This window comes from Poecilia latipinna, unplaced genomic scaffold, assembly GCF_001443285.1.
Source record: "Poecilia latipinna isolate Pla-1442-1.1 unplaced genomic scaffold, P_latipinna-1.0 Scaffold5155, whole genome shotgun sequence".
Taxonomy (NCBI): domain Eukaryota; kingdom Metazoa; phylum Chordata; class Actinopteri; order Cyprinodontiformes; family Poeciliidae; genus Poecilia; species Poecilia latipinna.
This window is the reverse complement of record NW_015117771.1, coordinates 362-11,557: the sequence shown is the minus strand read 5'-3', so window position 1 is coordinate 11,557 and position 11,196 is coordinate 362. Positions and strand designations below refer to the sequence as shown.

At 36.3% G+C, this 11,196-nt stretch overlaps 1 protein-coding gene across 1 annotated transcript; it reads left to right on the top strand.

The window, feature by feature from the left end:
• The first annotated feature begins 3,019 nt into the window (after positions 1 to 3,019).
• LOC106943327 (immunoglobulin superfamily member 1-like) lies at positions 3,020 to 8,494 on the top strand. The gene is made up of 10 exons (XM_015026636.1): positions 3,020 to 3,050; positions 3,125 to 3,268; positions 4,734 to 5,033; positions 5,439 to 5,723; positions 5,804 to 6,097; positions 6,189 to 6,473; positions 6,548 to 6,835; positions 6,963 to 7,250; positions 7,520 to 7,813; positions 8,069 to 8,494. The coding sequence occupies exons 1-10, from the start codon at positions 3,020 to 3,022 to the stop codon at positions 8,395 to 8,397; spliced, it is 2,538 nt and encodes an 845-aa protein (XP_014882122.1). The 3' UTR covers positions 8,398 to 8,494.
• The last annotated feature ends 2,702 nt before the right edge of the window (positions 8,495 to 11,196 follow it).

The window sequence follows — 11,196 nt, the reverse complement described above, 5'->3', positions numbered from 1 at the left end:
AAATACAAACACGGGACAAATTTACATGATCAGATGCTCGTTTGATATTCTTGTTAATATATCTTGTTTCCTTACAAAATGGAATGTTGTTCCTGGTTTTCCTGTGTCATACACAGCTTTTTAAACATAAAAAGAATATTTTGACTAAAAATGGTGATTAAAAACTATGCAGCGACTCAAGCGCTGCATGTGCAATGCTCTTAAAGTCACTTATTTCATTCAAACTAAGTTCTAAACAAAGTTTCAATAAAGTTTTGATAAACTTAAGATCGTCAATTCCTGCCATATGGGTCTAGCTCTGTAGACCAGTGATGATGACCTGAAGAATATTGGGACGTGGCCCAGCATCAACAACTTCATGTCAGGAAATAAAATTTCTCTAAAGAAATGGCAGAACATTGAGTCTCGAACGCGTTTATCGTCATAGTAACAAAGATATTTACTATTTCAACTGGTTTCAAGTGAGTGAAACTTGATGTTATATTCAGAGTTTATACAGTTTACTTATTTTGAGATGTCAACATTTTAACCCATAAATCAAAACTGACTTATCTGACTGACAACAGTTTTAAACTAGTTTTTCACTGCATGAATTAGTTTCTGAATGAGAAAAAGAGGAAATAAAACATTTTAAAGTATTCTATTGTAAGTTGATCAAGTTAACTTTTATTCATTTTTAAAAATTTTCCCAGATGGAAGATTATTAAAATGAATCTTCCATCTGGAACCAACCTTCCCAGGTTGGTTCTGTTTTAAACCTGAGAAGGCAGGTTTAAAAGAGGAACACTGCTTATTACTTTATTTGTACTGTAAAAGTAGAAAATGACTTCAGAACCAAAAAATATATGTTGGAAAAAGATTTTTTACAGAGGGTAAATCCATCTGAAACACTTGGAAAACAAGGTAGAATGTAATAAATGTTATTTATTTGATCGGAAATCATTCAGAAAGTTTTGCTAGAAGCTGAAGTTAGGATCTCAGTGAAATGCTCTAAATCTTCTGGTAGATTGTGACACACTCCCCCCCCATTCCCCTTTAAATTCATACAAAACACTGTACAAGAAGATTCTTTTGCAATTATTTTATGGTTTACCTTCCTTGTGGTTAGCATCTTCTTGTAAACTGTTAAGGCCCCTCCAGTTTCTCCCTACGATTCTTATGATGGTCACAAAATCATCACTTTATAGCACTACTGTATTAAAGTTCACTTTTTGTTGTTCCATTGTAATATTGTTTGTCTGAGAAACTGAATTTTAGGTTTTCATTACCTGTAAACAATAATTGTCATTACACTTTAAATATCACTCTCAGAGTGATGAATATATGAGTTTGACTTTTCCAATAATCAAAACAAATTAACGATTGAACTACATCTTATTTATTGAGAAGATTTCACAGATAACCAAAAAGAATATACAATAGGCTCTGATAGAGTTCAACAATAACACACAGAAAAAATGCTAATGGATGCTCTACATTACTATATCACAACACCCACATTAATGATCCAACTAAACTCAAATTTTAGGTGGATTCATTCATGCTGCAGAAGACCTCAGATTCATTCAACATGACCATTAAGAACCAACTCTTCCACATTCAGATTTCTTGAAGCCACTGAAAGGCATGAGGGAGATTTCGATTGTTATGAGAAGACATTGAGGAATAAAACCAAATATCTTATATTGTCCAAATCAAAACGCCTGTTGTAAGGGGATTTTTTTTTACACTGTAGACAATTGAAAAGTTAGTGTGATTTCATATTGCAAGACAAAGTTTTCAAGTTGCAGTTTGTTGTGATGATTTTTAACGTCGCAACAAATCCAGTTATTTTCACTTAAGAGATTATAAGCTATTTAGATCCACTGCATTTCTGTTTGGAGATCTTTTATTTGTGTGAAATATAATATACTGCAATGAATAATGTGCTATAGCTGTGCAATTTTCTTTCTTTATTTAAATTAAATGTAAACTTACATGAGTAGTCTTGGTAAAAGCATGTATTAAAACTTAAGCAAGAGATTTATGAGGGCATAAGGAAAATCCCCAAAGCAAATTCCAGTGACTGAAATACTCTAAAAGTCAAAACAATCCCTTTAAACAGAAACTATTCTTTGTAAGAGACTTGTGTCTATTTACATTTAGTACAATCTCACATCACGGACGTTCCTTTTTACAGTTATGTTATGGAAAGTACTAAAAATGAATACACCTATTCATTCAGAGGCAGCTTCATATTTATATGATGCTCTGTTTTGTTTATAGGCAAATTTGTAGGCTATAAAACCCCTATAAAAATACACAGATAAAGGTCCAACACACCTTATTACATCTTATTTCCTTGAATTTTGCTCTTTGTAGATCTAATTATAATATGCAGAAGTTCTCTAGAGGTTGTTACAGGATACCTGACAACAAGATCCAATGAAACTAATTTCAGCACGGACTCTTCTTCACTGTGTCTCGATTTCATCTTCTCTTCATATGCTCAGTCAACAGGATGGTGAACAATCTGCTGCTTCTAGGTGAGAAAAATAGATGATTTGTTTATGATTCATGTCTCAAATTTGTACGACGATCCTACATACATTCATGCAGATGGTAATTCATGCAGATGTGGTTTAACACAGAAGTTGGAAAATCGTAAGGTTATGAAAATGACAAAATAATTGTTCATAGTCTTATCTTAAATTAGGCTGAAGTACACTAGGAATGGTAACAAATTATTTTGAGCAGAATTTCCAAACTTCCATCGCTCATCAAATTTTGTCCTCTGATGATTTATTTGTCAAGTAAGAACTTAACCACATTAAATGGATCATTTTTGCTTATTTCTTCTAATGCAGTCTCTTGTTTCCTGTCTTCATCTTCTGCATCAGGTCGGTTCACTTGTCACTAATTGTACAATTTCTCTGGTGGTTCATATTAAATCAAGTTTTGAGTTCTTTCTTTTTAGGTAATTCGATCAGATTATCTGCATCAGACAAGCCATGTTCTGGAAGAGTTGAAATCTACCACAATGGCTCCTGGGGAACAGTCTGTGATGATCTGTGGGACCTAAATGATGCTGTGGTGGCCTGCAGACAGTTAGACTGTGGTCCTGCTCTGGGTGCTCCACAATCAGCCCACTTTGGCCAGGGGACTGGACAGATCTGGCTTGATGATGTGAGCTGCTCTGGAAGTGAATCTTCTCTTGCTGTGTGTGGGCACAGAGGATTTGGGACTCACAATTGTGGACATGGAGAAGATGCTGGTGTCATCTGTTCAGGTAAGACTGCATATATTCTTTATGTTCATAGTTTTCTGATATAATTTATTTGTTTCCATAATCAAAAATGTAAATATTTAAAAAAAAAAGAATAATAATTTTTACAGATTTTTATTTGATTAGGAATAAAGCCTATGTGGTCACAAATAGGTCCATAGAGTTTGATTATTTTTTTTTTAAAGAAGGTAATGTAGGAGATAAAGAATTACTGGCAAAAGCTGACTGCTTCAAGATGCTGGTGTCAACTGTTCAAGTAAGACTGCATATATTACTGTGAAATAAATCCACTTGAATAACTATTCTTTTTCTTCTGATATAATTTGAGCATAAAAATGTTTTAAGCTCCAGCCTGCTTGTAAATACAACAAACAAAACAAAGGAAAATGGCAAATGCTTTTGTAATTCTCCGACATGAAAGTCTGAAAAGTGCGTCATGCATTGTTTCTCCCTCTTTGAAATAACTTTGAAATACTACCACATTTTCCTGCATGTTCCTGATTGACACCACCTGCAAGATTCTTGAGGTCACCTAGAAAGGTTGTAGACAAGATATACACAATATATCTTGTGATAACATATCACAATATATGTAACATGGAGGAAATTGGAGCAAGTTGTCAATGAAAATAGCGTAACTCTAAAGAAGACTGAATACAGTTTTTGAGTGAAACTGATTAAAAAACTTAATAAAATGGTGTCACCTCCTTCACTCATGTTTCTGTTTTGTCTGAATGTTGCCATTTGCCCGAATGCGTCCTTTCCTCTTTTTTGTTTTAGTTTGTTAGAAACGGTGGAGTACTCCCTATTTAACCCAGAAAATGATTATTTTAGTTTATTAGTAATATTAGAAATTGTGGAGTACGCACTATTTAGATCGATATTGTACAGCCCATAAATGGAATCATAATTAGAATTAGAATAACTACGAACTTGGAATCAAGAAATACTTAACAGGAACATCACTGCTTAGTTTTATCTTACTTTTAACCAGAAAAGGATTTAGCTCTCTTTCTTCTTTTTGTCTTTCCTATGGTTTATTTTGTTTGTATTTCATGTTAATTAACATAAACCACTTTGAATTGCCTTGTTGCTGAAAATGTGCTATAGAAATAAAATTACCTTACCTTACCTTGCTTCTCAACTACATTAGCCTTATCCTCCCATCACTCCGTTACTGGTTCTACACTGTTATTTCCTTTATTTCCTTTAACTGTTTTAATAGTTATTGACCACTGAAACTTGGAATACCTCAAAGGAGCTGCTGTATTAGAAATGAACTGACCCAGTCATGTCACCATTTCAACTTTGCCCATGTCAAACTTGGTAAAATCCTTACCATTTGTGCCACTAATACCTACCTAATCTGTCCCACCTACTAACATGTGTCATGATGAAGAGATGATGTGTATCATACAGTTCAAGTGGTGATAATGTACTGCCTGATTGGTATTGATTTTGTTTTTAGGTGGCAACGTAAAATTAGCTGGGTCAGCTCGGTGCTCTGGAAGAGTCGAAATCTACAACAGTGGATCCTGGGGAACAGTCTGCAATGATAACTGGGACATAAATGATGCTAGAGTGGTCTGCAGACAGCTGGCCTGTGGTACAGCAGTGAGTCTCCGTCAGTTTGCAGTGGGAACAGGACAAATCTGGCTTGATGAGGTGGCCTGTACAGGCAATGAAAACTATCTGACTGAATGCTCCCACAGTGGATTTGGTGTGCATAACTGTGCTCACAGTCAGGATGCTGGTGTCATCTGTTCAGGTAATGTCAGTTTCCTACTAAAGGCATTAGTAAAAACTTAAAGAAGTTGAGTGTAATTTAAATCTTCATTGGGAGAATTGGAAAAAGTTCTACTCTATTCATTATTTTATGAATTCAAATGTTGATTAAATTAATTAAAGTAACTTTAAAGGAAAAACTTAATTGTGTCTATTACATCCAGAAATAGTGCAGTGTGTGCACCCATTGTGTAATAAGTCAATCACAGGCTCTTTGTTGACGAGAGGCTGTATAAATGTGTTGCAATAAATAGAAGAAAATAGAATCTGTGTCGTCATTGTACAGAAATGATGTCAAATCTGAAGCCTGGCAGTCCTTGATGAAATGTATTTACTTTGTTATGGTAAACACTATATAATGTGTTTTTTTTTTTGTTTTTTTTGACAGGCCCTATAAGGCCCAGTATTGAACTTACTCCTCAAGGTGACATCACCTTGGGTCGTAATGTCAGCATCAGTTGTTCAGTCACTGATGCACAAGTAAAAGGGATATTTGTCTTGACGACGACCACAGGCTCATTCAGCCGGGCTGTGAACTCAAGCAGCAACTCTGCTACTTTCTACATCGTTCAGGCCACTTTCAATGATCAGGGATGGTACAAGTGTCAGTTTCAAATCATACTTCCCAATGAGAACTTCACCACTCTCTTTAGTGACACAGTCCAACTAAGAGGTATTACTGTTTTGCATTCATTTACTCTTATAACTCTAAATAAATGTGCTGAGAAAATAACAACTGTCTCACTTCTTTAGTGATCTTTCCAACACCCACGATCAGTATTGAACCCTCTGGAGTGATTTCCCTCAATCAGGATGTTAGAATCATTTGTTCAGTCACTAATGAACAAGGAGGAGGGTCATTTATCTTCAGGAAGTCTTCAGGAAGTTTCAGTCAGACTGTGAACTCAAGCAGCAACTCTGCTGCTCTAAATATCCCTAAAGTTACCTTTACGGATGAGGGATACTACCAGTGTCAGCTTAAAGTGAGGATTTCTAACGAAGACTTCAGCACCAACTTCAGCAGTTATGTCTCACTCTATATTAACGGTGAGTTTTTATCTTTATTTTGCAGATTAACTGAGTTTACTATAGGGTTAAAGGACTATAACAGGTGACCAAACTTTGCACCATTTTTCAGGTGAAATTCCAAAACCCAACATCACCTTGCAGCCTGCCGGTCTGGTTTCTTGGGGTCAGAGTGTCAGCATCAGGTGTGACGTTATGGATGGATTGAGTGGATCGTTTATTTTCACAAACGCTCCCAGTTCTGTCATTCAGACTATAAACTCAAACAGCAACTCGGCTACTTTCCATATCGCGCAAGTCCGTTTGGGAAATGAGGGATTGTACCAGTGTCGGTTTCAAAGAACGGTTTCTGGTGAAGTGTTTCACACCAACTTTAGTGACCCTGTCTGGCTAACTGGTAATTATTGTTTTTATTAGTGTTGGCCATTTGATTAAACATACAAAAGACATGATGTTTTTGTTGCTTTTTAGTGAACCTCTCACAGCCGACCATCACCTTGGATTCTGCCGGTGGGGTGATGTGGGGTCAGGATGCCACCCTCACCTGTTCAGTCATCGAGGGTCGGGCAGGAGGATTATTTGTCTTTAGGAGAACACCTGGTAATTTCATCCAAACTGTAAGCTCGAGCAGCAACACAGCTACCTTCCATATCACTCAAGCTAACCTGGGAGATGAGGGATTATACCAGTGTCAGTTTCAACGGAGAGTTTCTGATCAAGACTTCAACACCAGCTTCAGTGACCCTGTCCAACTAACTGGTAATAATGTTTTAATTTATATTTGCCACTTCTTATGAGATCTCTAAAATATACTGCGATGTTCCCTTACTGTGAATTATGTGTAATGTCTTTGGGCAGTAAAGCTTTTCTCTTGTTATTTTTTCAGTATTTCTTCCAAAGCCCAGCATCACTTTGGATCCTGCTGGTGTGGTTTCTGTTGGTCAGACTGTCAACATCGTTTGCTCAGTCTCTGAGGGTCAAGTAGGAGGATCATTTATCTTCAAGAAGACATCAGGACCAATCACTCATGTTGTAAATTCAAGCAGCAGCTCGGCTTCATTCCACATCAGTGAAGTCAACTTGGTGGATCATGGACCGTACCAGTGTCAGTTTCAAAGAAGGTCTTTTAATCAAGACTTGAGCACCAACTTGAGTGATTCTGTCCAGCTAACTGGTAATGTTTTGTCTTTATGTTTTAGATTGTTTTCAAATTTGCTTGCTCTTTTGTCATGTCCACTTCCACTCAGTATGGTTAAGCTCGCTCTTCTCCAGTGTCTCCTTCTGGTTTACCATCTCTTTTTTCCTGGACCCTCCATTGTCTGCATTATTTTGTTCTGCTGCTGTCTGTCTATGTCAATAAATTATTTATGTCCATGGGATTCTCAAGTCTGCACTTTGGTCCTCTTTTAAATTTTTCTAATTTGACATTGTGTTATTTTTCAGTGAGCCTACCAAAGCCTACCATCACCATCCAGCCTGCTGGTATGGTTATGTGGGGCCAGGATGTCCACATTTCTTGTTCGATTACTGGGGGTGAAGTAGAAGGATCATTCATCTTCACAAAGACCTCAGGTCTTTTCACAAAGACTGTGAACTCAAGCAGCAACTCTGCTACTCTATATATCCCTGAAGTTACCTTTACGGATGAGGGAGACTACCAGTGTCAGTTCAAAGTGAAGATTTCTAATGAAGACATCAGCTCTAACTTCAGCAGTGATGTCCCACTCTTTATAACAGGTGTGTTTTTATTTTTATTTTGCAGATTAATTGAGCTTACTATATGTTTTAAAGGATTATAACAGGTGAACAATCTTATCCATCAATTCAAGTTTACAAATGAGGGATCGTACCAGTGTCAGTTTCAAAGAACAGATTCTAGCTCAGTTTTTAGTGATAATGTCAACCTGAACGTGACAGGTAATTGTTTGTGAAATTAGTTTAATCAAATAGTTCAAAATGACATAATAAATAACATTCTCATTATGCTTTTAGTGATTCTTCCAAAACCAAGCATCACCATGGACCCTGCAGGCGTGGTTACCTTTGGTGACCTCATTGCCATCAATTGTTCCATTTCGACCCAATATTTAGGCGGATCATTCACCCTGAAGAAGACCTCTGGATCATTCACCCTGAAGAAGACCTCTAAATCATTCACTAAGACCCAACAATCAAGTACCAACTCCTCTACATTCAGATTTCTTGAAGCCAGTGTTAATCATGAGGGAAATTACAGCTGTTATTATGAAAAACTTGTGGAATATAAAACTTTCACCTCCCCTCTAAGTGACAATGTCACGGTTTCTGTTACTAATAACTGAAGTTCATGTTCCTGACCCTTCCTCAATCTCCTCATAAACGACTATCCTAAACTAATCTAATGAATGTTGTGTGAGGTGAGTGTGTAAGTTCTCACGGTGTAATCAGTAAACTCATGATACAGTAATGAAGTAAACAAGAATGAAAACGTTATTTTTTATATAACTGTTCAGATGTAAGAACACATACAATAACACATGTAAACCTCTATGAGGGACAAACTTGGTTGAGATTAAGGTTCAAGCTGTAAAACAACATTACCAGACACTTCATATCAAAAGATTTAAACAAATTGTCCCTTAATGAACCCACTGCTTAACCCCCAAAACATTTAAGTATTGTTTTTTTCTCACAATGGCAGATAGGCTACTTACTGGGTTTAATAAATAAAAGAAAAAGATCTAAAAGTGTGTTGAGTAATCTTGAGGCTTTCCCATGACTTTCTTGAAGCATTTCTGTATTAATTGAGGTTTTGACTTTTTCTTCACAACTGAAATGTAAAAATCTTCAATGGGATAAAAGTTGATTGCTTTATTTTTAGATTTTGAGCCTATTTATATTTCTGCCTTCATACTGTAATCATCATTGTTCTGTATTTGAGGGTGTTCTTGTCTGTGGGTGAATTTCAATAAATGATGTAGACCAGAATTTAATAGATTTTGATACTGGTATTTAAACATTTGTGAGTGACAAAAGTTTTTGTAATTTTTATTTGATCTATGATCATTTAACAACCAAAGGAGTTTGTAATACTGGATGACTATGTATGTACAATGCACTGCAAAAACAATTATACCGGACTTTATGGGATTTCCTGGGTATTTCGGGTATGTCTCTACTACAGACACCTAGAGACTGAAATTTTGGTCTGTTATCATTCACAAAAAAAAGTCTTGCCACAAATGCACAATAAAATTTAGGTGTTGAGTTTGACAGGAGTATTCTAACACATTAACACATGAGATGTACTAAGATATAAATATACTAAGCATATCTGGCTTGCTGATTTGGAATATTCAGAAAGCCTAACTTCTCTCACTTGGTGTATGCATTGAGTTCCTGGAGCAGATGTCTTTGCACATAATGGTGATACAGGTGACATACATTTAGTACATAAATGAATGCCACTGTTTTTACATAGAGAGAATGTTCTGCATTTTGCTTTATGAAAAGGCATTTTGGTTCTGTTGTCAATGTTGCATAAATACCCAGCTCATACTTAGAGGATGAGGTAATATTATACTTTAAAGGCTTAAAAATCTCCCTATTCAATAGATTTTTGCNAAGTAAGAACTTAACCACATTAAATGGATCATTTTTGCTTATTTCTTCTAATGCAGTCTCTTGTTTCCTGTCTTCATATTCTGCATCAGGTTGGTTCACTTGTCACAAATTGTACAATTTCTTTGGTGGTTCATATTAAATCAAGTTTTGAGTTTTTTCTTTTTAGATAATCTGATCAGATTATCTGGGTCAAACGAGCCATGTTCTGGAAGAGTTGAAATCTACTACAATGGCGTCTGGGGAACAGTCTGTGATGATGGTTGGGACCTAAATGATGCTGCAGTGGCCTGCAGACAGTTAGGCTGTGGTCCTGCTAAGGAAGCTAAACTATCAGCTTTCTTTGGCCAGGGGACTGGACAGATCTGGCTTGATGATGTGGCCTGTTCTGGAAGTGAAACTTCTCTTGCAATGTGTGGGCACAGAGGATTTGGGACTCACAATTGTGAACACCATGAAGATGCTGGTGTCATCTGTTGTAAGATTATGTTCTTTACGTTAATAGTTTTCTGATATAATTTATTTAATTGTTTCCATAATCAAAAATGACAATATTTAAAAAAAAAAAGAATTATAATTTTGGACAGATTTTAATTTGATTAGGAATAAAGTCTGTGTGGTCACAGACAGGTCCAAACAGTTTGATGATTTCTTTTAAAAAAGAAGGGAATGTAGGAAATAAAGAATTACTGGTTACTGCTTTTGCCAGTAAGCATCTGTATGACTTACAGCCACAGCAGATCTTTACATATTATCTACTTTGTTAAATACATTTGCTTTCCATTATTTTATGAAAACTTACAGATTTAATAAGATTATCTGGATCAAATGAGCCATGTTCTGGAAGAGTTGAAATCTACCACAATGGTGTCTGGGGAACAGTCTGTGATGATCTTTGGGACCTAAATGATGCCGCAGTGGCCTGCAGACAGTTAGACTGTGGTTCTGCTCTGGGTGCTCCACAATCAGCCCACTTTGGCCAGGGGACTGGACAGATCTGGCTTGATGATCTGGTCTGTTCTGGAAATGAATTTTCTCTTGGTGCTTGTGGGCACAATGGATTTGGGACTCACAATTGTGTACACGGAGAAGATGCTGGTGTCATCTGTTCAAGTAAGGTTGTGTTATTTACATTCATAGTTTTTTTTTAATCAAAAACGATATTTTAAAGAAAAGAGTAATAATTTTGGACAGATTTTAATTTGATTAGGACTAAAGCCTGTGTGGCCACAAACAGAGTTCAGTAAAAAAAAAAAGGAATGAAAGTTTTTTGTCAGTGTCTGTCTGAAGTTCACTTAGAGCAGACATTTGCATATTGTTTTTGTTGAATACCTTTGTTTCTCCATGTAACAAAAATTTACAGATTCAATCAGATTATCTGGATCAAATGAGCCATGTTCTGGAAGAGTTGAAATCTATCACAGTGGTGTCTGGGGAACAGTCTGTGATGATGGTTGGGACTTAAATGATGCGGTGGTGGCCTGCAGACAGTCAGGCTGTGGTCTTGCTGAGGAAGCTAA